Source organism: Pan troglodytes, chromosome 18 (assembly GCF_028858775.2).
Source record: "Pan troglodytes isolate AG18354 chromosome 18, NHGRI_mPanTro3-v2.0_pri, whole genome shotgun sequence".
In the NCBI taxonomy this organism is placed as follows: domain Eukaryota; kingdom Metazoa; phylum Chordata; class Mammalia; order Primates; family Hominidae; genus Pan; species Pan troglodytes.
The window spans coordinates 74562677-74590457 of record NC_072416.2 but is presented as its reverse complement, the minus strand read 5'-3'; the positions used below and the strand labels follow the sequence as shown (position 1 = coordinate 74590457).

The 27781-nt window shown below is 36.9% G+C and overlaps 1 protein-coding gene across 5 annotated transcripts in view; it reads right to left on the bottom strand.

Moving 5' to 3' along the window:
* Positions 1–27781, bottom strand: part of CNTNAP4 (contactin associated protein family member 4) — a 325777-nt gene that overhangs the window by 89371 nt on the left and 208625 nt on the right. For 3 of the 5 annotated variants that reach the window (XM_063797455.1, XM_001143566.6, XM_063797456.1), the window contains 6 exons: positions 24678–24881; positions 23938–24122; positions 23031–23174; positions 20120–20381; positions 10793–10942; positions 5382–5553 (listed from right to left, as the gene is read on the bottom strand). In XM_063797455.1, the coding sequence (XP_063653525.1) occupies positions 5382–5553; positions 10793–10942; positions 20120–20381; positions 23031–23174; positions 23938–24122; positions 24678–24881 (1117 nt within the window). The remainder of the gene's footprint in view (positions 1–5381; positions 5554–10792; positions 10943–20119; positions 20382–23030; positions 23175–23937; positions 24123–24677; positions 24882–27781) is intronic. The other 2 variants (XM_063797457.1, XM_016930208.4) reach the window with 1 other exon arrangement.

Below are 27781 nucleotides of genomic sequence, written 5' to 3'. Positions count from 1 at the left end.
ATTGTTTCATCACCCAGGTATAAAGCTTAGTACCCATTAGTTATTTTTCCTGATCCTCTCCCTCCTCCCACCCTCCAACCTCCAATAAGTCCCAGTAAGTGTTGTTCCCCTTTTTGTGTCTATGAGTTCTCATCATTTAGCTCCCACTTATAAGTAAGAACATGTCGTATTCATTGCATTAGTATTCACAATGGCAAAGAGACGGAATCAACCTAAAATGCCCATCAATGATAAACCAAATAAAGAAAATGTGGTACCTATACACCATGGAACACTATGCAGCCATAAAAAAGACTGACATCACGTCCTTTGCAGGAACATAGATGGAGCTGGAGGCCACTTCCTTAGCAAACTAATGCAGGAACGGAAAACCAAAGGCTATTCTATAGCAAACCTCAAACCATGTTTTAAAAAGAGTTCAACATAAGTGGCTTTGCCTAAAATCCAAAAGAATGACTCTTAAATGGTTGTGATACATATGTTATTTCTATTTGATCTGCTTCAAAAAGACCAACTGAGTCAATTTTTCTTGATTCTTGTTAGACTAGATTTTTCCCATTTTTAATTCAAATGTGAAAGATTAAATTGTGAATTTTATTTAAAGTCATTATATTATCGTAATGTTTACTATTAGTAACCTATGGCAATTTAGGTTCTATAGTACTCATTCTCACCAAATGTTCTAAACCATTGTATTTTACACTTTTCTCCTCCCTACTCACTCCAATACAAGATAAGACAATTGATTAACCCATTTTCTCTAGCCAGGAAAGATTTTCCTTGGACATTGCCATCCTTTCCATTGCTTGTGAACTTGAACAAATGCTTACATCAACATACCCAAACCTAAAGTGATAGTAAGATTTTGATTTCTCATGATTCCCTGTCCATTACAATGTAAATTTCAAAAACTTTCATACAATGTAAAGATTTGCTGGAATTAATATTGAAGTAAACTCTATACAACATTATCACATTTAGGGAAATAAACTTAAGTGCCAATGAGCGCTAGGATAATGGTCACCACTACAATTCAAATCTTACATTCTTCCTCAAAACTTTGATATTGACAAGAACCAACCTCCTCATATCCCTAGCCCTCGCCTCCAAAAGGGCCATGCCTTCAGTATTACAGGAGGCGGAATAACACCACGATCTTCAAATCAACTGGAATAAACCCTGTATGTGAGTATAAGGAACAAAGGGCAGGCTTGGGGCTCCATGGAGAAGAGGGGAGGGAAGGTAGGCAGGTAGAAACTCCACCAGAAAGGAGGAGGAAAACAACGGGCCTGGATGGAGGACGGTGCCATGGAGGCTGGAGACCAGAGCCTGAGGGCTGGATAGTAGGGGTGGATTGGAAGGACAGGTGACGGAGGTGCAGAGGCTGGAGGCAAGGAAGCCAGGAGGTGGGTGCTGTGCTTGCTAAGGTCACAAGGTGGACGCTGTCACTCAACAGCCTCTTAGTTCCTGTCAGGGGTCTCTGCAGCCCCAGTGTGCTTTGATACCAAATGAGATACTAAACAATTTCCTTTAATAAGTGTTTTACGTCCAAGCAACTTTGTAAGAATTGTTGTCTTAGTAGCCATCACTCCTGCCCCAGCCCCACTCACATTTTGGCCCCAGATGTGGGGACTTGGATAGCAGGTGCCTTTTCAGTTCTGTACTCACCCCTTAGCCACCCCTCTCCGAAGTCCCTGGACTGAGGGCCACCCCGCTGCACGTCCACAGAGGACAAGGGGAGGGCTTCTAAGAGTGTGTGTGTGTGTGTGTATGTGTGTGTTTGTGTGTGTTTGCATAGGGAGTGACTCTGTGTAAGGAAGATGTGAATATAAGAAGTCTGGGAAGGACTTATGAGTGTAGAAGTGTAAAAGGATGGTTGTGTGTGAGTGTGCATGAGTAAGGATTAATATGTGAGTTGTGTAAACGTGTGTGAGGATGGTGTGTGAAAGTGTAAGGAGCTTTGGACTATGTGAATGAGCATATGAATGTGTCCACGTGAGAGAAACGGTGTGCAAAGGCCACATTGGTGCATGTGTGTAGAGTGTGTGTGAATAGCCATGTGGTATGAATGTGAGCATGTGTGTGTATTTGTATTTACACCTTTATCGGTAGGTTTGAGCCAACTTAAAGTATTACAGCTTTTTTTAAAAACCTGCATTGTTTTAAGTTCTTGTCAGATTGTTAATGTTTTTAATGTTACTTCCTGGTTTTTCGTTTGTTTGTTTTTGTTTTTCGAGACGGAGTTTCACTCTTGTTGCCCAGGCTGGAGTGCAATGGCACAATCTTGGCTCACTGCAACCTTCGTCTCCCAGGTTCAAGCGATTCTCCTGCCTCAGCCTCCCGAGAAGCTGGGATTATAGGCATGTGCCACCATGCCCGACTAATTTTATATATATATATATATATATATATATATATTATTAGTAGAGACGTGGTTTTGCTATGTTAGCCAGGCTGGTCTTGAACTCCTGACCTCAGGTGATCCACCCGTCTTGGCCTCCCAAAGTGCTGGGATTACAGGTGTGAGTCACCGTGTCTGGCTGGCTGTTAATGCTTGTTTTTAATTATAGTTTATTGAACCATCAAATGATACATTTATTACGCATGGATTAAATACTAACCACCCCAAATGTTAACTTGCACCCAGAGGGCTGCATGGCATGGCAGGCAAACATTTCAGGGAGACTTCCCTGGATCCAGAGTGCTGGGGTTAGAGGCTGGGCTCTGCCTTTTCTTAGCCATGTCATTTTAGCCAACTTATTCTCTCTGTGCATCTGCTTCCATACTTATAGGAAACAAACACTATGAAGAACAGGTTCTAAGAGATTTTGTGAGGCTTGATTTAAATGCTCATTCATGTTAAGTGCTTAGCATAAGGCCTGGTACACAGATTTTTTTTTTTAAGGCTCCATTTAATTCTTGGGATGCCATCCATCTTGGGATGCCATGTCAGTAGGTATAGTATATAAGATCAAACTAAATATACATCTTCTTCTGAGTATAAGACAACAGGTTTACAGATACACTGGGAAATTTAAAAAGTATGCAAATGTTACTTTGATTTTTGCTATATTTTTAAGATTGTTAGGATTACTGTTAGCCTAAAGCATCTTTTAAAAAGAAACATGTATAGTCAAGATCTATCCATAATTTGCTAACTATTTCTGAAAAGCATTTTTAAGGTATGGCAGTAAAGTGATGTGTTCTCCAAATGTGCTGATGGTCCTCTATTTTACAGAAAGTATGTACCTTCAGAAAGTAGGCAACCGGGAGTCTTTGTGTGAAATGGCAGCTCCAGAACATGTCCACACAGGACAAATGGTAGATATACTTGTACCAAATGAATGTTCTGCAATCTGAGATAATCAACATGCACTACCACTCTGAGTGTGCGTGACTGAGCCTCTCCCTGCCAGTTTCCCTGATGGCTGCTCCCCATCAGGGGTTGGGGAGTCCCTGCCTCTGTAAGCAAGTCTCATATTGAGAAGCCAGGCCCAGGAAGCCTCTCTGCGTGCCCTCTCCTAAATCAGGTTTTAGGTTCCAGAGCTGTTAAGGTTGTAACTATGGACAAGTTCACAACAAATGGACCCAAAAGTCATTCAATCCCCAAATCTAGCCAGTTGAGGTTTAACGTCTAAATTCTCTCTTTTCATATCATCTTTCATTATAGAAAGAATTGTTTTCTCTGCAAATTGTTTTAAACAAATAAATGAGTATTTGTGGGGAGGAAATTATGTCCTTCCACTCTTATTGCTGAATATGGTTATTATTACTGTTTTCTAGACATAATGAAGTATTTATTAGTGTTCAAAATAGGATTGACAAATATTACTCAGTGGTCCGTTGGATATAAATAGAAGAGTCTTTTTGTTGACAAAATGTCTTATAAAAGTAAAAAGTTACTTTTGATGCTCATAATTTATGTATTTATTCAAAATACATATTGAACATTACTACAGGGTAGAGGCTAATTTGGTCACACTGTTTTAAAAATTGTTTAATCTGTAATGGTTATGGCATTCCATTAAACTCAATAATTAAAATTAACAGCCTTGATATTAAAGCATGACTGGCAAGATGACTTAGCTATAAGTTGCTCATGCCTAACCACAGGTTTCAATTATTACTATTAATTATTATTTTTGGCTGGGCACAGTGACTCATGCCTGTAATTCCAGCACTTTGGGAGGCTGAAGTGGGCATACAACCTGAACATGGCAAAACCCTGTCTCTACAAAAAAATACAAAAATTAGCTAGGCCTGATGTTGTGTGCCTGCAGTCCCAGCGACTCAGGAGGCCGAGATAGGAGGATGGCTTGAGCTAAGGAGGTGGAGGGTGCAGCGAGCTAAGATCGCACCACTGCACTCTAGCTTGGGCAACAGAGCCAGACCTTGTCTCAAAAAAATATTATTTATTTGTTTACTTATTTTGAGCCAGAGTCTCGCTCTGTCGCCCAGGCTGGAGTGCAATGGCGTGATCTTGGTTCACTGCAACCTCCACCTTCCTGATTGAAGTGATTCTCCTGCCTCAGCCTCCCAAGTAGCTGGGATTACAGGCATCCGCCACCACGCCCAGCTAATTTTTGTATTTTTAGTAGAGATGGGGTTTCACTAGGTTGGCCAGGCTGGTCTCGAACTCCTGATTTCAGGTGATGCACCCGCCTTGGCCTCCCTAAGTGCTGGGATTACAGGCATGAGCCACCGTGCCAGCCAAAAATATATATTATTTTTAAGGCTATTCGTCCTCCACAATTAACTCTCAAGTCCTGCCTTGTCATGTCCTGTACTGATGCTCTTGTTGAAACTCTTTGATCATCCTTATACCTTGATCAATACCACAACCCCAAGCTTCTCTAGAGAAGTTCATTTTCATTTTCCCTCCAGAGAAGATGGTAATGGGTTGTTAAAAAGGCACATTAGGAGAAGTGCAACCAGTTGAATTCCCCTGCCTTGGAAAATATTCTGCTGTCAGGGTAGCAAATGCCAGTTTGATAACTAACTACATAGTCTCAAATTTATTGGTGCCTGATGATCAATTTTACTATTCAAGTGCCTTAATATATTGAGTTTAATGACATATTTTTAATACATCTATACTTGTCTAAAATTATAGCAGCATCAACATTATCTTTGGCGAACTGGTAGCATGTGTACATACGTGGCCATACATAACATGGCCAAGTCTTCCAAATTTTGTCATTTAAAATATGACATTTAAACAAAGGGTGCATTTTTTCTTATTTCTAATGTAAATATAATCCATTTCCTGTGGAACAGATAAGAATGGGGAAGAGGAAAGAATAATTGTTCATCTTATACATAAATTTTAATCTGATGCCAAAGTTTGAAAGTAGGTCGAAATGAAGTGAGATTGCCCTTACCTGTCTGAGATGCCACATGAGTCTATCTGAAGGTCACTGAAGTTCCCAAGGGACCCCTGCTGAACTGAAATCAGATCTACCACTTTGCCGCTGATAGAAATGAGCCTCATACATCCCTGAAATCCACCAAGTGGACTTTTACATTTGGATCCAAAGCTTTTGTCAGGACAACCTGATAAAAACAAAATAAATCCAGTACGCATCATAATGAATCAGAATTCAGGATCATAGACAACTTCATTTAAAAAATAAAAGAAAGAGGCATATGATTATTTTCTGTATTAAAGCAGGGAATAATGACTGTAGTCATTATTAGTTTGATCTAAATTACAAACTGAAATTCATACAAAGAATTTTTTATTTACATAGCATTCCCAGGAAGTCACTAGTATTATAATAATGTGCAAGGATATTAACTTGATCTAGATTTGAAAAATATAAACATTAGCTCCAGAATCCTAAACATGCCAGCCAGCAATATTAAACTATATCTAACTTACAGATGGGAACTTAGTGTTTTGAATTGCAAAATTAAGAACATAAAAGATGAAAACATGTACTATGTATAAGAAAAGATACATTAATAATGATGAAATATCTTTGTATTTATAAAGCTAACTATTTGGAAAATGGGTTCTCTTGGCTTGGAATAAAATTACCAACTGTTTATCTAATTAATTATTGTATTTGCCTATACATAAAGGAACCACATACACAAGGATTTTAGTAAGTCTTGATGGCTTAATATCAAAAATATTTCACAGTTTGATTTTATTCTTTGCCTCATAAAAGGATGTTTCATCTATATTGATTTTTTCTAACATTTATATAAGGCTGGTTTATAATTATTTAAATAATAAATATAATATTAACCATTATTGTCTGTGGTCTAATGACATTCTAAATATTTCTCTATCCAAGTGGAATAAATAAGTTTATCCAGTATGAATACATATATTACATTTTTTCAATTTTTAATTTGTATGGATACATGGTAGGTGTATATGTGGGTACATGAGATATTTTGAAACAGGCATGCAATGTGAAATAATCACATCATGAAGAATGGGGTATTCATCTTCTAAAGCATTTATCCTTCATTTTACAAACAATCCATTTAAACTATTTTAGTTCTTTTAAAATGTACAATTATTAATGACTATAGTTACCCTCTTGTGCTATCATATAGTAGGTCTTATTCATTCTAACTGTATTTTGTACCCACTAACAATCTCCTACTTCTCCCCAAACTCCACTACCCTTCCCAGCCTCTTGCAACAACATGGATGGAACTGGAGATCATTATGTTAAGTGAAATAAGCCAGGCACAGAAAGACAAACATTATGTGTTCTCATTTATTTGTGGGACCTAAAAATCAAAACAGTTGAACCCACGGAACAGAGACAAGATGGGTGGTTATTATTTTTTTTAATTAATCTTTATTTGCCATGATAGTCATCAACCACTAACACAATTTCAAAGAATAAGAAGTGAGTCAGCAACTCCTTAATTCCTGTATAATCCACACTAGTTTTCTACTTGTGAATTTCCACTGTAATTAAATTGTTTGACCGATAATATTTTTCCTTAATGCTTTGTTTTGCTGACAAAATACATTTACATGGCAAGTAAAGGACAGCATTCAAATTTAAAACTATTATCAGACACATTGAAACATTTTATTTTAACCTAATGGAGACTTTGAAGTTTCAAATTTAATATAACAAGAAAAATTCATCAAAGCTTTTTGAGTGTTAATTTATTGTACATGGTACTACACACATTTCCAGCGCTTAAATTTCTTCTGTAGTGTAAGATATGGTTACCATAATCTCAGTATGTATTCTGAATGACTTATTAGCCAATTAAGAATGTTAGGGTAAAAACTGAAAGGATAATAGTTCAATAATATTTTGAAGCAACTATAATATGCCAGGCATATAAATAACTCTGCTAATCTTCTTTTCTCCAGGTGGTGTTTCCTGACACATCTCAAACTAATTCAGAATAAAATAAATTGTGCAATATGCCTGTAGGGAACAAAGCTAAGCAAACCCAGAGTCACAAGGAAAGATCATGGAATTTTACAGAAAGCATACTATCCTATCATGAGGCAATTCATATTCCTAGCTACAATGTTCAATAAGCAAGAGATTCTATGAACAAAGAGGGGTTCAACCCAGGTTAGCCTCATTAGTCTATGATAAGAGGCAGCAACAAGTTAATATAATGCAATACCAGAGAGAAGCTCAGCACTGAGCCCAATTTGAGATGAAAGTCCTAAAACAGGAAGATTTCTGAAGAATACTTAATGCTGAATTAATGGATGGATCCATTACTGGAGGCAGTCAGCATGTTAAGCACCTCCAAGGATAACAGATAAATTATCGCTATATGTCACTGCAGCAGAAGTGAGATGTCAGGTAAGACTTCACAGTGCTGTAGTCAGTTCATTGGATGGAGAATGTTTGCTTTACACAAGGGAGGGGGATGTGAGAATTTTGCACACAGTATCCCCAGATTGTGCTGCATGGTGTGTTAGGCATTGCAAAAGATTCCACAGGGGAATGTACAGAAATTAGACACCCAGCCATTCTCAATCTAGAGAATCTAAATTTAAAATGTATAATTTATAAATGATAAAAGCTGAGCAGAATGTACCACCACAATACAGTCTGACTTTGTGAAAAGCACCTGTTTGAGGGTGGAAAAAAAAGTACAGAGTAAAAAGTGATGGATGGATAATAGAAGTCTGGTGTGGCATATATACAGTGCTGCTAGTTCAGGAGCAGCCCACTCTCCCAATATGACAGCCACTGTCAAGACTGGTAAAGAGTGGAGGTATAACCCGGGCTGTTGGAACAGCCCAGATAAAATAACTGGAAACTTGCGGTTAAATTTAGAGAGAAGGAGAACTGATGAGACGTGTCTCACAACACGGAATAACTTTTTACTTGAACATAAACTGGCTGAAGAATCATCTAAAAAACACTTTCCACCTAGACAACACAGATCCTAGTGATAGAGAGCAGCCTTATCTACATAGAACTTTCCAGGGGGAACGACTGTCACAGTTCCGCAGGACTGGGGGGGAAGGAGGTTGTTGCCAGGATGAAGGTCTTTCAGCTAAAGTTGGCAAGAGTTGATCACCCCACTGTCCGTACCAGCCAGGTCCCTGTGGCAGTCTTGCATTTTAGGGACCCCACTTTAGCCCTCCTCCAGTCATGCTCTTGCCCATGGTACCAAAAGGCCTCACAAGAAAAGATGATGTGTCCACTTAGAACCCTTTCCCCTCTAGTTCACTCCCAGGATCCAGAATTTTCAGCCCAAAACCCCTAAGTGGGCTTCTTGGAAGATGGATCGCCTTAACCTGGTTCTGGAAGTACAAGGCTGGGAAGTGCAGGGCAGAGTTTGGCAGCAGGTCTTCTGCTATCATCCGGCTCCTTGCTTCCAGCCCTGGAACTGTTAGGGTGGCCTGGATTTTGCAGGGCTTGTATTTAATGACCAATAGAATCTCATGCCAAGGTCAAGCATATTCTGATGTGAAAGAACATCAATTGAAAAAATGATAGAATAAACAGAGATACCTAAGTAAACTTGAGATTCGTAATTTTTTTTAAGAAAGCCCTGAAGTTGGAATTTTACTGTGGAAGTTCTTACAATATATTATTTAGAAACACCTTAATAGATGTAAAATTATAATACACATGAAGCAAGAATAAAACCCAAATTCAGGAGAGCATTTACATAGGAGATCAAAAGATATGATACAAGGGACAGACATGCATTGATCATCTTTCTTTAGCAGAGAGACACATGGGTAGGTGTATACTTAAGAAAAATTGTTAGTTATCTTTAAAATGTATATATTATGTAAGGTGTGAACAATAGAGGAAACTGGATGTCGGGTGTGCAGGAACTCTCTATATTTTTGCAACTTTTCTGTAAATCTAAAACTATCCAAAAATACTTTTTAAAAAGATGATGTATATCATATGTATCATAATAAAAACAAGCAAAATTACAGAGTACATGTGTGATATATTTTACTATAAAATTACATTACAGTATGACTAAAAGCAATCACTAGAGTAAAAATTTGTATCAACTAGCTAGGCATTGTTAAACCTGAACATGAAGGACATAAAATATGTGAAGAATGATGATTCTATTTTCATGATTTACAAACAATTTTATCCAGTCTTTTATTTTGCATCATTTAACAATACGTCTATTTATTTCCTTATCTCTTTTAGTGCTTCTAAATCTTTTCCTTTGAAGTGAAAGCTCTGGGTTAAGTTGTTCTATATATCTTACTATTTATTAAAAGAATGTGTTACTATGGATTGCCATAAAATCAATCATATATTCCAAAAGGTTTTATAAGCAGCCCGGTTTAAACATCTCAGTAAAGGAAACAAGTATATATTTTCAGATTGTCGGCCCTAAGCAGCCTTTCACAGTAATGGATTATGTAGCAGTTTTTTTGTTTGTTTGTTCTTTTGCTTTTAGAATCCTATAAATTGATTCATGGACCGTCAATACTTAGAAAATAATTTGTATTTTATTAGTGAATAATAGAGACTCAGCTACCTCTATCAAATTCAAAAATGATTCCAGATACAAGCAATTGTTAAAATGTAACATAACGACGACAAAACAATGCTAATATAAGCAACACCTCAACATGATTAGAAGTGAGTCTTACTGCTGGCAGTTTTAAAACATTGGATTTCTAACGGAAAAGAACATTTGTTTTAATTTGCCAGTGATAAAAAATTCATTTCCATTTTTTAGGTTTTCTTTTCCAAGCTTTTAGTTCAAACAAACATCCACTGGGCGGGTGGATGCTTCATTTGCTTTTGTTCTCTAAGGGAGATGAGCTGGTGTCGAAGGCTGATGCCCTGATTTCATCAAATGTATCAGTGCATTATGCTTAACAAGGAGAAGAGGTTGCTGGGGCTGGTTAAGTTAAATTATTTGTCCTTTGGCATAATATTGTCCTTCTGTACTGGACAGTAGGGAAGCAATAAGGATGCTCTGAAGGAGCTAAGAGGCATAATCAAGAAAATACTGCAATTAAATCAGCCCATAAAATCAGAAGAAGACATATAAGGATCATTTAACATTAGGAAAATATAGCAAGGTTTGAAGGTGAGAACTGAAGAGGACAGCCTACTTAAAATCAATCTCATTATAGAAACTGTAAACAGAAGTAAGTCCACCTTGCAGAAATGCATTTCAGGTCAGAGTTTTTCGACTTGATCCACCCAAAATGTCCATGATCAAAGACAGTGAAAAATTATTCCTTAGTATTCATATTAGTCAAAACATGATGACTTCGCCAAGACACGGGGGCACTAATGCAAATATGGTTCAGTTGCTCATAGAGCCTGGCACCTATTCTTACCTCCAAAATAATAGGTGCCACCTGAATAAATCTGCTCAGGCCCCAGGAGAGGAGCAGCAGAAGCCATCTGGCCGTCCACCGCCACACTCAAGTGATTCTTTTTAGCAGATAAAGAGACAGAATGCCACTGCCCATCATTTAATCCGACACCTAGGGAGATGAAATCAGTTAGAGATCGCTCTCAATAGTGAACACTATAAGGAGTTGGTTAGAAACAGCAATATACACATCATTCAATTGGCTACAGTACTTAACTCTATTAATTAAAAACAATGACATCAACAAGGAAAGGGAGACAAATTGGAAATGAGCATCCTCTATGTGGAAAATGGGGCATTCCAAATTCCCAACCCTGGACAATCCTGGATGGTTACAATATTTCAATTATTTGTCATAAACTGATTTCAGCTTCCATCTATGTAATTTCCTTCTTAGGGAGGAAGGGTTTAGGAATTCCCAAAATTCCAAGATATACCCAATAAAATGGTTTACCTGCTACTTTGCACTTTTTTATAACCACCTTTTTATGGTAGGATAATAGAGTATTTAGCAAACTATACCATCAATCATTACAACAATATTGGAATAAACTATTAATAAATAGTGAAAGTTTACAGGTATAATGTAAAGTTAAATATAAAGCACCGTGAAAAGCCATGTATATGCAACTGATCCTCGTAGTTTGTAGATTTGATATTTGAGAATTTGCTTCCTTATTAGAACTTACTTGTAACTCTCAAATCAATATTTGAAGGGGCGTTTTCAGTCATTTGAGGACATGTACAGAGCAGTAAAGACCTTGAGCGGCCCTGTCCACATTTCCTGCTGAGGTCAAACAGGGCAATGCTCTCCCTCATTGCTTTAGATCTCATACTGTAAATAATGTTTTCTTTAAATTTTTTAAGTTTGTTTGTGATTTCACTGTTTAAAGTGGCCCCCAAACATAATGCTGAACTGTTGTCTAGCATTCCTAAGAGCAAGAAGGCTGTGATGTGTCTTTTGGAGAAAATACATGTGTTAGATAAGTTTCATTCAGGCATGAGTTAGGGTGCTGTTGGCCATAAGTCCAATGTTAATGAATCGACAACATTATACTAAAGAAGACGTCCTTAAACAGAAACACACATAAAACAAGATTATGTATTGACTGATTGAGAAAATGTTGAGACAGAGGCTCCCAGGAACCTAACTCTGTATTTCCCCCAGGAGCAAAGGTTCAGTATTCCCTAATTCAGTGTTCACAGACTTTTTAGAACATAACTATAGTAAGCAATGTGAATAAACTCTCTATATATTCATATACAATTCTATATATATATATATATATATATATATATATATTTTTTTTTTTTTTTTTTTTTTTTTTTTTTGAGACGGAGTCTCGCTCTGTCACCCAGGCTGGAGTGCAATGGCACGATCTCGGCTCACCGCAAGCTCTGCCTCCCGGGTTCAAGCCATTCTCCTTGAATGTAGCTGGGACTACAGGCGCTTGCCACCACGCCTGGCTAATTTTTTTTGTATTTTTAGTAGAGACGGGGTTTCACCGTGTTAGCCAGGGATGGTCTCGATCTCCTGACCTCGTGATCCGCCTGCCTCGGCTTCCCAAAGTGCTGGGATTACAGGCGTGAGCCACTGCGCCTGGCCCTAACTATATTCTTATGTAAGTATGGGAAGGGACTGAACAGAAATGGTCTTACATAGAAATAGTAGTTTTTGGCCAGGTGTGGTGGCTCATGCCTGTAATCCCAGCACTTTGGGAGGCTGAGGCAGGCAGATCACCTGAGGTCGGGAGTTCGAGACCAGCCTGGCCAACATGGAGAAATCCTATCTCTACCAAAAATACAAAAAATTAGCCAGGCATGATGGCACATGCCTGTGATCCCAGCTACTGGGGAGGCTGAGGCAGGAGAACTGCTTGAACCTGGGAGGCAAAGGTTGTGGTGAGCTGAGATTGCACCATTGCACTCCAGCCTGGGCAACAAGAGTGAAACTCCATCTCAGAACAAAACAAACAAACAAATAAAACAAAAATAAAAAGTTTTTTTATAAAGGAAAAATGTGATTGTTTCTATTTACTTACATATTTTCCAAGTTTATATATATGTATGTATGTATAAGGTCAAAAGTTGCTAAAGTCAAAAATCGAGGTATTCTTATCACCTCTAAAAAGCAATCTCTAGTCCCTCCTAAGGAAGCCCCAGTGTCATGAATCCATCAGAATGCATAGACTTTTCCTCTTACAGACAATCGATTCTACAAGGAGCTATGTAGCTAAATGTTGAGCAGAGATGTGAAATCTAAGTGTCTTTGCCGTGAATTTACCAGTCAGGTTTACATCCATTTGAAGAGTCAACTCTGTGTGATTCTGTGGATCAAATTAAGAAACAAAAAAATAAGCAATCTATCAAAACCAAACAGCCTCTTTTCTGATATTGCATGTGATTTCTTTACTGATTTTATGTAAACTTCTTTTCTGATATATGTGATTTCTTTTATTGTCCCGAGCAATTTCTACCACATACATTTGGATCAAAAATGCGTCAAAACTCCCTTAGGTGATTACATGTCTTTGCCCTGGACATATTTAGTCTAACACAAATTTTAGCCAGGGCACAGAAGCTCACTTTTACATCACATCCATGAAGCAAAAAAAGATTACTGAAGACCCAACTCTGGTTTGGTTTGTGTAAGATAATAGGAAAGGCCTGAAAACTGGAATGGGAAGAATGTAGGTTAGATACATTTAGACACATTTTCTAAGAGTGGACTCTGAAATAGACAGCTGAATAGAGTTATGTAATCCTTGATGGTACAGGACTGGATTAAAATAAATCAGATGTCCTAGATTTGTCATCCAGTGCTTCCTTTAAGATAGATTTCACTCATTTGGAGAGAAATTTCTTATACACTCTCTGTGTCACGTGTATAGTCTACCCACCTGCCCCTGGCATTTCTCCTACATCTCATTCTCAAAGCCCTGTGTGCAAGACTCTACTTCTTTTATTTCATTTTAGACTTTCCATTGGTGTCCAATAGTTCTTCTCAAACTATCTGTGGGGATGAACATTTTATTATCTGATCTATTGCAAATAGATACTTTTATAAAATATGACGAAAATAAATTACTAAAAAAATAGATTTTGGCAAGGCTACAGAAAAAAAAAGGGGGGAACTGTAAATTAGTTCAGCTTCTGTGGAAAGCAGTTTGGAGATTTCTCAAAGAACTAAAAATAGAATTACTATTCGACCCAGCAATCCTATTACTGGGTCTATACCCAAAGGAAAATAAGTCATTCTACCAAAAATAGGCGTCCCCAATCCCCAGGGCCATGGACCGATACCAGGTCTGTGGCCTGTTAGGAACTGGATCACACAGCAGAAGGTGAGTGGCTGGCAGGCAAGTGAAGCTTCATCTGTATTTACAGCTGCTCCTATCAGTTGCATTACTACCTGAGCTCTGCCTCCTATCAGATCAGTGGCAGCCTTAGATTTTCCTAGGAGTTCGAACCCTATTGTGAACCGCACATGCGAGGGATCTAGGTTGCACACTCCTAATGAGAATCTAATGCTTGATGGTCACTGTCTCAAATCACCCCCAGATGGGTCAATCTAGTTGCAGGAAAACAAGCTCAGGACTCCCACTGATTCCACATTATGATGAGATGTATAATTATTTCACTATATATTACAATAATAATAGAAATAAAGTACATAATAAATTTAATTTGCTCGAATCATCCTGAAACCATCCCCCAACATTATAGTCCATAGAAAAATTGTCTTTCATGAAAACAGTCCCTGGTGCCAAAAAGGTTGAGGACCACTGACCAAAAAAGATGCCTGCATTCACGTATTTATTGTAGTATTATTTACAATAGCAGAGACATGGAATCAACCTAGGTGCCCATCAATGATGGGTTGGATAAAGAAAATGTGGCACATATACATCACAGAATATTATGTAGCAATAAAAAAGAATGGAATAACATTGTTTGCAGCAACACAGATGCAGCTGGAGACTATTATCCTAAGTGAATTAACACAAAAACAGAAAACCAAATACAGCATGTTCTCACTTGTAAGTGGGAGCTAATCACTGGTACACATGGTCATACAGATGGGAACAACAGGCAATGGGAACTTCAAAAGGGGAGAGGGCATGGGGCAAGAATTTAAAAACTACCTATCAGGTACCATGTTCATTATTTGGGTAATGGGTTCAATTGAAGCCCAAATCTCAGCACCATGCAATACACCCATGTAACAACCTGCACTTGTACCCCCAAATCTAAAATTAAAAAACAAACAAACAAACAAATAAATAAGACATAAAATACAAGCCCACTAACCATGTGCTTAGATGTTGCAGTGATCTCTTTTTACCAGTTTCTAGGAGTTTAATCTCAATTTTAACATTCATCTCATCATAGATCAGTTAAAAGTATTTTACTGAGCCAGTGCTGGTCCAGGGACCATACTTTGAGTAGCAGGGCTCTGGGCAGTCATTGGTTAGGCATGCAGCTGGATTAACTAAAAGGCCTGGGGAGGCCTATTGTCCATATAGAAGCAAAAAATGGATCAGGAACAAAAGACTGCCAGAGTAACCCACTCTGTAATTTGGCACACATTTAAACACATTCATCTAACAAGCTAGCAGGTTACAGGTTGTGAATAGAATGAAGTTGTGCCATGTTTGTGGGGGAACCTTCAGAAAGCTTTTCCCAAGCCTCCTTTGTAACAAACATTATTTGCCTATGATGAGGAGACTTAATACCTGTCAATTGGAATTTATTACTCAAATCACAAAATGTCCCTTTAACTCATTTCAACTAACTCTACCTAATTTTAAATTAGATTCTAATTGTTTTGTAGCTATACAACTCCTTTCCGTTACTAGGTCTGATAATAGGTTGGCCCTTTTCAAGGGCCACACTACTGTGAAACAGGAAGGAGAAGGAGAAATCATAGAATTTGAATTTGTTTTCTTGTTTCTGATATTGTGTAAGTAAATGAAAATTCTATGCACCCAGTCCCACTACTCATAACTTTTAAGTCTGGGGAGGAACATGTTGTCATAATAATAAAATAGTAATTTTATTGAGGTATTACTTATAACAAATACTGGGAGCTTTCTATGCATAGTATCATTTAATCTTCACTATAACTTATCATTCTCACCTTAAATAAGGACAAAATGAGGCTCAGAGAGGAAAAGAAACTACCGAGGTCATATCCAGCTGCTGGATAGCTGAAGGAAAACAGAAAACCAAGACTGACTCCAAAACCTACACTCCTCCCTGTCTGCAAGACAGGTGTGTCCCTTACTTTATTTTATTTTATTTATTTTTTGCTCATATTAAACAATTAACTCTAAGAAAAACAGGCCCCAACAGTTAGGACACAGCCTGGTACCATCAGTGAGACCTTGGTGTTGTAAGAATCTGGCTGGCACTGAGGGCTGGGCTTTGGTATTCTTCTGTTGAACATCAACAATAACACAGAACACCAACATCAGACAAGGCCATTCTGTGACTATAATGAAATGAAGGTGGGTAAAAATCATGACTACTTATAATCTTGTCTAAACACAGACAGAAGCAAGGCTATTGTACAAACCTCAAAAACACGAACTTCTTTCTCTCCTGATACTTATGAATGACCAACTGTTTTGTTCTGTACTTACCAATTACAACTTTAGCCTTACTTCATTCTTTCATCCTTCTAGATAAGGTTTACAAAGATATTTAATCATAGAATTCCCCTCACTTCGTGACAGCATTTAGTCTACAGCAATTCTTCACTTCCTTGAAACCTCCATCAAATCAGCTAACAGAACCCCAAATCCTATGCCATTCTAACAACTTTGTCTTCAGACAACCGTTGGTTTCCAGGGTGTGTTCTCTGTGTTGCAATAAGCAATAAATTCAACTTGTTTAACTCCAGATATGTTAATTGCAGTCTTTGGATGGAAAACATTGACAATGCCAATTGGAATAATGGAAGGATGGAATAGTAGATGGAAGTGTTTGCAATTACACGTTGGAGACCATGAGATTGTGGCCTAGAACGTTCTCTCTCTCTTTCCCTTTCTGTTGCTCTCTTTGTTCTGTCTTCCAGCCTAAACCACATAAACATACAAAATACAGCAGGAGAAAAAAGATTTACATCTACTTCCATTCTATAGATCGTCTTCTAGTTCCAGTCCTAAATTGCATCAGAAACATGAGAGCTTAGTTGTCATCACCCTCTCATAAGACTACAACACATATCTGTAGTGCACAATGTATAAGAAAAAAAATTAGCCTGCCATATAGGGTAGGAGCTCAGCAAAGGTGCAAAAGGCAATTATACCTAGGCCATTCCTCAGGGAAAAACCAAAGGGTGTTGCCTCTTTCCAAGTGTATTTCAGCGCACTGAAGTGCCAGACATTCTTATATCCACTAACCGTAGTCACTAACCAGAATTAAGCATTCAGATTACTAGATAGCTCCTGTCAAGATGAAAATATGGAGGTGGTTGGTACCCATCACTTTGGTGGAGAGCAGGAGTTTAAAGGGTGACAGGTTTACAGTCCGAAAGTTAGGAATATTTCAACAGTGAAAGGGAGGAAAGGGGATTGACAAAAATGGCTCTCCTGGGTGCAGCAAATCAAGGGGGCTGCTCCATTGTCAGAGGCACAAGAATTGAGAATGCTTAGTAATAGAAAAATGCAGAAACATCTCAAATACTGCAAGCCTGCCTCTGCCAGGCCCTGCCCATGGGGACAAGAGGCATGGTTATAAGCCTGATTTTCACTGTTATGCAAAAACAGCAGCAGAAATGCTAAAATCATAGCAGAAATCTCAAATTTGATATTAAAAACTTTGTTTTAAATGGGAACATAAAACTGTACTGCTCATTGATTTTTGCTTTGACATTTATAAAGGTGGCAACGACTAAAAATATTTTGTGTCATAAGGGATTTTATAGTGATGCTAATATGTTTCATGATTTATACTAATATAATGTGTTGAATATTTCAAAAATGATTTAAGCTGACATAATATTTTTGAATAATTCCAAATGACAATTTGCAAAACTGTACATCATATTAAAAATTTAGTCTGATAATTCAAGCATTTGCACAATTCAGTTCTTTCTCAATACAATTTAATCTTAATTTCATTATAAAATATATTAAAATGTTGAGTTTTTCAAACATATAAGATTTGTAAAATATATCTCCAGTAGCTAAGAAAAATTAATCCATCCTTATATAATGAAAAGATTTAGTACAATGTGATAGCAATCCATCAATAAAGACATGGTTCTCTTGAAAGTCATTATAATACATCCTGACAACCGGTTTAATTATCAAGTGTCGCATATGTAAAACATAAATGGAAAGTCTTCCCCTTGGGAGAACAAGCTGACCTCCCACCCAACTACCATTTAAATAGTCTATTTTCAAATGCAAAATGTACTTGCTTCACGGGAACTAGCAAAAAATAATATTGTGAAAGAAACTGAAAAAAAAGAGTAGAGAGAGTTTTTAAATAAAATCCTACTTGTGTTATCTTCAGTCTACTGACATTCATATTTACTCTAGTATCCTTATGATTAGTATGAAAATAATCATACCAAGTCAGATGATGTCATAACAGATTATATTATACATGAATTTAAACACTCATTTAGAAATTTTTAAATCCCTCAGGGTATTCTATGAGACTTCTACCTAGTAATATATTAACTATACATGCTTGTAAAGTGGTTAGAAATGGACTGGCTTCAGCCTGATCAACATGGAGAAACCCTGTCTCAACTAAAAAATACCAAATTAGCTGGGTGTGGTGGCACATGCCTGTAATCCCAGTTACTTGGGAGGCTGAGGCAGGAGAATCACTTGAATCCGGGAGGCGGAGGTTGCGGTGAGCTGAGATTGCACCATAACACTCCAGCCTGGGCAACAAGAGCAAAACTCCATCTCAGAAAAAAAAAAAAAAGAAAGAAATAGGCTGACTTCATGGAGCTCCCCAAAGTAACGCTGCACTGAAGCGGTTTCTTTAAGATGCTGAAAATTAGGGTATGAATATAACCACTTCAGAAGATGTCAGATACATCACAATAAATGACACATTAATGGCAAGCTTACATTTTTAGACCTTCATTTTCAGGGCCTACTAATTATTAATATGAGACTGATTAATTTATTTCTTTTTGTCTAGCCAGCAAATCTACCACATTTTGAACACTAAATAAAAAGTCACAGCATAGTATCTCTTTAAAAATTATAACTAATATTGAATTCTCAGTTCCATATTTAAACTACAATAGTAGTACAGCAACAAAAAGACATATAAATAATAGGCATTTGTATATCCATTTGTATACTTGTTTTCTCGTATTTAATTTTCAACTGTATTTTAACTTTTCATTTTTTTCTCCTCTCCAAGTTACATTCCACTATTTTTTGGTCATACTTAATATAGAGGAGTAGTACAATGGAATCTTAAAGTTGTTTTTAAAGATTATTTATTAAATTAATGTAGTAATTTACCCCAAGGCAACCTCTAGTTGCTTGGCTTGGATGCCATTTTACATACGTAAAAATGTGATGTAGAGCTTTTGTCAAGAACTTTATAATTTTAATGAAGAGACAAAAACATCCCTCACTCAAAGCACTGGCCTAAATTAGACATTCATTATCCAGATACTCATATACTCACCTCAAGTATATTACTTCTAATCATTAAAACGATACCGTATTGCCTAGAAGTAGAGAGAATTTCATTTGGTGCCAACTGAGGAATCTTGCATAAATCTTTGCATCCCCTCAAAATGTATTCAACTCTTTACATAAGACATCAGCAAATAAAGTTACCATTCACACTGTACACTCATACAGAGATATAGATATAGATCCCAGAACGACCTCTCCCTTTTTCTCACAGACCAGATAAGACTAACAAGTGTGTTAGGAAGAGTCTAGTTTTCCACTGAAGAACACTTAGTTAACTTGTTGGCCTATTTCAAGGTCTTCATGTTTTCCCCAAAACACATCACCTTAGGATATGTTCTTTGTCTGGAGTGGGAGACAGGGTCGTGAAAGGAAACTTCAGTTCCCCAAAACTATCATTTTGGTTAATAAGAACTGCTAGTGTTGGAACCATATTTAAAAGAAAATTGGAATCAAGTTGCTCTAAGGAAGAGTACTTATAATCTTATTAACCTGAGGATTCATTTATTAAGCAAACATTACATTTTTGGTTATGCACAAAATTTGGCCACAGAGATAATGAAATCTTTCAAATCCATATGCTTTGCCCTAGGGAATACATTTATTACCTGCTGTGATGTCACTGGGTAATTTTCCTGGCTGGTAGAGATTCGACTTAAGTTTTCCATCACTCAGAAAGAGGAGGATACCCCCTGAAATCAGCTGAAGTTCACTGAACAGCAGAAGCCCTGCCTTATTCCAAGTTCGAAATTGAAAAGTGGCAGAAACCTCCTCCTCTCCAGAGAAGTCTGGCAGTGCTAAATAACTCCTGGAGCTCAGAAAAGTCACGGGCATAGATTGTGGTTGTGAACAAGAAAATGACACATTTCCCTGAGAATAAAGTAAAAGAAAAAGCTTTCAGAATGTTATTCACATCACATTAGTAACAGAATTTGAAGGCTGCTTTTCAATCTCACATTATCCGCGATTTAAAACAACTGCCTGCTATCAACATGACAGTCCAAACCACTGCCATATTTCTTAAAGGTTCTTCAACTCTTTGCTCTGCTCTTCTCTCCATTTCTCAACTTTAATATAAATTTAAAAGTCAATGAAGTCAAGCTTATTTAGAAGAATACACATTGGAATAAAACATTTGGTCTTGGTCAAACAAAAACATTTGGCTCTATTATGAATCTGTGAAAAGTGAATTCACTTTTATTATAAACAAATACGTTGTTCCAATGAATGAAATAACAAAAGCTGAACAGCAAACTACACTAACCCATATATGTAAAGGCAATTTTAAGACTACCAAACCTAGGGAAAAAAAAAAAACATTTTTACCAGCTGCAGCTTGGTCTTTTTTCTTAGTGATACATAATAGTTGTATATATTTATGAGGCACATGTGATATTTTGATACACATATATAATGTGTAATGAGCAAATCGGGATAATTGGGATGTCCATCATTTCAAACATTTGTCTTTTCTTTGTGTTGAGAACATTACAAAACTTATCTTGTAGCTATTTTGAAATATACTATAAATCCTTATTAACTATAGTCGCCCTACTGTGCTATTGAAAACTAGAATTTATTGCCCCTCTTCTTTCTAATCATATTTTTGTACCCATTAACCTGCAGCTTGATCTTATGCATCATTTGGATAGCTGCCTGATAGCTTACCAGCAGCAAATCCTCTTGCCAATGAAGAGTGAATGGTCCTTGCAGTTTCTAGAAACTCATTTTATGGATAAAATACACACACACACACACACACACACACACACACACATCTATCTAAAATATTTTTATTTTTATTTTAAATAATTTTGCTTTTGTTAAAAATACTATTTTAAAATCTTGCTGGCTGTTATGGTCATATAAATACCACCAATTCACATAATTAGAAATAAAATGCTGTTTAAACAATAAATACACTTGTGATGTGCTTTGGGATTTGCTGACACGTGAGCTTAAATTTACCCACTTTGGATTTTAAGCAATGAAAGAAATTCATTCAAATCAATATGTGCCTGTATTTTATTATCAAACTGGTAAAGCTAGAAACCATGTTTCCCAGGATCCCCTTACTTGTCTGCTTCTGAGTAAAAGCCAAAAAAGAGAGCTTGGGTGATACTTGATAGTTAGAATTAAAACACCAGCAACACATTTTGCCCCTAAGGTTTTTTTTCTAATCATGTGCGATGAGGGGTGGTCACACAGCGGCTGGTTTGTTCCAGTCTGTCCTTGCTCTCCTGCACTATGGCCCATCTCTTCTTCCTGACAGCTGGCCCAACCGACCGACAGCAAGCCCAGGCCCATCGCTGGATGCATGGCTGGGGACACACAGGGGTGGTGGCTACCCACAGGCAACAACTGCCAAAGTTCTCTTCAACCCTCCTAGGCTGAAAATGTCTGTAAGTTCCAACATGCCTCCACACATCATTGCTTTGGGCAGAATTAATGACTTCTCTGATCCTCGCACTTCCCCTGCCAGGCCATTCATTTTTTAGTTCCTCTGAAAATTGCTGAGGTCCAAGTCCTAATATAGATCCACTGTTCACAATACCTAGCATTGGTGCTGCTTCCCTAACTGAAACCTAACCAAGATAGCTATATTTAAATTGTCCCTGTTTCCATAGAATTAGAATGTAATGCAGTCTGACCAACATTGCCATTTGGACAGATTGGCCGATGCAATATTGTAACACATCCTGTATTTGCTTGCGGTAGTAAGATCTCTTGGTGCAGATTTCCTACATGTGATGTTTCTTACATGCTGTTGTCTGTTCGTCTCTTTTATTTATCATGAATGACTATGGCAAAATACAAGTTTTTCAAATGTCTCCCTAATATACATGGTTGTTATCTGATTCCAGAAACTCTTTATGCTCATCTGGTAAGTTTGTCAGGGAATACCTTATTTAAAAAATCACAGAGCAGGCTGGGCATAGTGGCTCATGCCTGTAATCCCAGCACTTTGGGAGGCTGAGGCAGGCAGATCACCCAAGGTCAGGAGTTCAAGATCAGCCTGGCTAACACGGCAAAACCTTGTGTCTACAAAATATACAAAAAATTAGCCAGGTGTGTTGGCAGGACTACAAGTCCCAGCTACTCAGGAGGCTGAGGTAGGAGAATCGCTTGAATCTGGGAGGCAGAGGCTGCAGTGAGCCGAGATTATGCCACTGCACCCCAGCCTGGGTGACAGAGTGAGACTTCATCTCAAAAAAGGAAAAAAAAAATACAGATTAAAAGAAATTAGGCTCCTGTGAGTAATGACATCACAATAAAATTAAAATATCAACCATAAAAACACTGCTGTACTTCATATAAAAATAAAATAATTATGCCCCCAAAATTATAATTCCTTCAGATAGAACCAATCTTTTATATGCATATTGCCAATCAAAGAAAAATATTTAAATAAGAGTACCTCTAAAACCCCATGTCAAATGGGAACCTAAAATGGAGGAATTTTACTGTGTGGAAAAAAGAAATATAGTTTTACTAATGTCTTCGCATAAAGACTCTTACCATAGCAATGATCTGTGGTTTTTGCTGCTTGGCCAAATCAATGATATCCACTCCATTATAATAGAGATTTTCTAAACATCCATGAAAATTTCTATGTGGGAATGACACTGATTTTCCAGGTGCTGGAATCCCTCCAAAGCTGATCTTAGAAAGAAAAATGGCATCAATAATATTGTTTAGTGATTTTCTAAAAATCTGCTTAATTATGATTAGCAAGTATAGCTATAATCATCACACACAGATCAATTTTTCATAACCCTACACACACAAAAATTAAGATATAGATTTAAAACAAATTTATGTGCATTTAGCTTTTATTTACACTAGAACTTTATTTTTACAAGTTGCTGATCACATCTGGCTTTGATATTCATTGGTTGATGAAAAATACATCTTTATAACATGGTAAAACTTGATCTGTTTAATACTATAACCAATTATAATATTTTATTTTAGATACGCTTCTAGCACATATTGATATTTGAGCATTTGAATCCATTGCTAATGAGTTAATTAATCAATTTGTTGGTACATTCTCCTTATAAATCTATACTGCTCACAAATACCCTAGAACACAAAGAAGTCATAGCAAACATCCTATATTTCCTTGTGGTAATAAGATTTTTTTGGTGCAGAAGATTTCCTGCATATGATGTTCTGTGACTACATATTTTAGGTAAAAAAGATCATCTCCCTCTATAACAATAAATTTACATACTGTGAGAAAGATGAAGGTACAAGTACTATACGCCGAAAGCTGCTACTGTGAGTTAGACTGCCTTGGGAAATGCTTCACCTGTTCTATGATTTACTGAAAAGGTGGGTTCTTTATAGTGTATTTTCCTTTGGGAGATTAAACCACATATACATAATAAAATCAGCATTAATTGAAACATAACCATCACACCTCATAATCAAGATTCATGAGATTGAATTCTCCCTGTGCATGGAAATGATGCCTGTGTTCGTCCACTGTGAAGTTGACTTGTTTGCCCAAACGCTGGATGAGCACTGAATGCCAATGCTGATCATCTAGCAGGCTGCCCAGGGTGAGATTGACCAGGGTGGAAGTGGAAGGCAGTTTAGCTTCACCTTAGAAGAGGAGAAAAATAACAGCACCATTATTGCCAGTTTAAAGAAAAAAAAAAAGGTTCCCTTCTGTGGACCACCATCTTTCATAATAATTGCAATCTCCTTCTACGCATTCCATTTCAAATACTAGGATGGATTTCCCCCAAGTTTCAATATAATAATATCTCAACCTTGTTGTAATTTCCTCCGTTGTTAATTCTTTTTGTCATTATTACTGATTGCATTGCTCATTTTCTGTGTAAATTTTATCTTTGCTACAACCTCATTATTTTTACTACCTCAACATTTTTCAATGACCCATCCCTTCCTTTATGATGTTAGAAAATAGCTATATGGTTCTATCAGCACTATGTAAAAAAACACTGAATGAAGATTTTGTGCAATTTGCAAAATATGAACCATTTTTACATGAAAGAGCAATATTGACATATGTAAAAGCCCTTGAATCTGAAACTAAGGCACTCTGACTGCTAAAAGATAAGCTATAAAAGCATAAAGTTACTTAGGTGATATCTAAATAATCAGATTTTTCAGCACTTCACCAAATAGTTTTACCTGAATTAATAAGTAAAAAGAGTCTTCCTCTTCTTAATTGCAGTATGATGTGATCTCCATTTGGCCCTTCCCTGTGGAGTAGAATCCCATCACTCTGCATGGTTTTGAATTTCAAAGAAATAATGTCTTTTATTGGGCTCAGGGATTTTTGATCAAATCTGTAGAGAAGGGAACTTTTTCCATCAAGATCAACCACTTCTGATCCTAGAAACAAAGATAGTAGAAGGCATTCTAAGGATAAATATCTTTTCCATTAAATCATTTTAAACGCATTATATATTGAGAAAAGGCAGTATACGTACTCATACACATGCATATACAGATGCTCCTCAACTAATGATGGAGTTATATCCTGATAAACCCATCTTAAGTTAAAAATATTGTTAGTTGAAAATGCATCGAATACACGTAACCCACCAAACCTCATAGTTTAGCCTAGCCTACCTTAAACATGCTCAGAACACTTACATTAGCTTATTGTTGAACAAAATCATCTAACACAAAAACCATTTTATAATAAAGTGTTGAATATCTCATGTAATTTATTGAATACTGCACTGAAAGTGAAAGACAGCATGGCTGGATAGGTACTTGAGGCATGGTTTCTACTGAATGCATATTGTCTCTACACCACTGTAAGGTCAAAAAACTGTAAGTTGAATCTGTGTAAGTCAGGGACTGTCTGTGTAGTCCAGCTTCTGACCAGTCAATAGTAAGGGAAAATATGACCACCAAACATCTAATTACATCTAATTGACACATGGGGTTGATTTCATTTTAGTCTTTACTAACCTGTTTACAAAATTCATGATCTAGAAATACATTTTTAAATGTATTCCTAAATTTCTCATATATATATAATTTCATATATATATACATAATTTCATATATATAATTTTTCAGGCAGGGTCTTCTTTGTCACCCAGGCTGGAATGCAGTGGTACTCGCACTATCTTGGCTCACTGCAGCCTTGACGTCTGAGGCTCAAGCGACCCTCCCACCTCAACCTCCTGAGTAAGTGGAACCACAAGGGTGCACTACCATGCTCGCCTAATTTTGTTTATTTTTTTTGGAGATGAAGTCCTCATTATGTTGCCCAGGCTGGTCTCGAACTCCTGGGTTTAGGCGATCTGCCTACCTCAGCCACCCAAAGTGCTGCGATTAAAGGCGTGAGCCACTGTGCCTGGCCTTTTTCTCATATTATTAAAGGCTATTTCTTCTTATTCCATTCAACAAAGTTATAATTAATATATATTAAATCACTTTGCATATTTCACAATCAATGTTTTTTAATGGAGTTCTTGGAATTCTAAAGTTAAATTTTTTTTGGCTCCAGAAAAAGTGGTTTTGATATCTCAAAATTCTTTCATCCATACAGTATGTTAACGAGGTCTATACACAAATATACACACATAGCATAGACTCATCAAATGCCGCCTTGAGTACATATTAAACCGATCTTTGTGTTTTGTCTTATTTTCCGTCTGTGGCTAAGTGGTAGTATTTAAGGGCAATACTATTTTCTGTCTTCTCAAGGACATTGTTGGAAAGACCCTGACTTAATGATATTGTAAGGTCTGTTCTGTGGTATTTGTGGCATAACTGTGACATTGACATGTTTTTTTCAACTTTCTGACTGTCTTATCTACTTATTGTCAAAATCACTCTTACTCATTTCATCTGAAAAAAGATGTCATGTTATACCAGTAACCTAACAATACATCTGTCAAAATCAGTTGCACCTGAACAAGAGACATTAAAAAGAACTCATAACACTTGGAAATCCTGACGGTATTGTCTACATTTCATAAGTCAAAGATTTTTTTAAGGCAATTACCCTTGAGAGTGCACTTATGTAATAAATGAAGAGGCTCAAAAAATACAATAAAATATGAAGCGATTTTTCAACTGGTAAGCTGGCTTCTTCCAGTCAACGAAATGACATTCCAGTTTACTCATCTTGTTTCATTTGACAAAATTATTATAGCTACTTGTAAGTCCAAATATGCATTTGATTCAGATTATCCATCATATTTTATGTGAAATGTCTATACACACCACCCTGCAAATTTTTTTCAACTATTTTATGCAGCCATCTTTTGAAGACTCAGAGGTTTTATTTTTTCACATTTTGCTAATGTGCTTATAGAGAATTCATTCACCAAGTGCACATGAATAAATATTGCATTCTGTAGAAAGAATAATGTTAGCCTAACAATCCTTCCTTGTTACATAGCTGAATGAATGTGCATGGGAAAAATATAACTGTGTCAAATACAAATAATGCATCCTATGATTATTAGATTACAATAAATTAAGAAAAATTCCAGTAAGACAGACTTTAAATGCTGACACATTTGGAGCAATGCAGTTATCTCCGAGTTAATGTATCACTTAAAGGCAACTATGACAGTAATGATTTCATTTTAGATAAAGACTATTTTTGAAATTAGCTACCAAGAGAATCTTTCCCATTAAAGGTTTAGCTTGTGTTACTTTAGCTACTAGTACTTTTTTTTTCTTTTTCGCTACTGTTATTATTACATTATAATGATGATATTTATCTTCTGTGGCACCTAAAGCTTTTGTGCCTGGAATATTTCAATCAGCAAAATGGCATAGAGAAAAACATATAAAACCATTAATGCCTAAAGCAATTGCATACTCTTAAACCAAGGCCACTTATCATTTTCTGTCATTCTTACTGTCTCCTTGCTTCACAGGTACACGACAATGCAATTCTATGAATTCATTCAATAAAACTTTATTTGACCCATCACGTTCGAATCAGTGTGCCAGATTCTGGGATTTAAAAAAAATTCAACATAAATATGGCCCCTGTCCTCATGGTGTTTCCATTTAGTGAAGACAGACAATATTTAGCAAGTAAACAACTAAGTTCATAAAAGCATTACAGGTTGTAACAGGCATTCTGATCAAGAGTAACAGAAGGCTGGAGTCACTTAAGGTAGTTGATAAAGGGCTCTCTCAGTTCTCAGGTCTAGAAACAGGAGGCAAAGGGAGATCTTAATCAGTAATCTTGCCACCCTCTACAGTCTTCAAGTCCTATAACTTGTCCCCATAAACTAGGATTACTCTTGGAA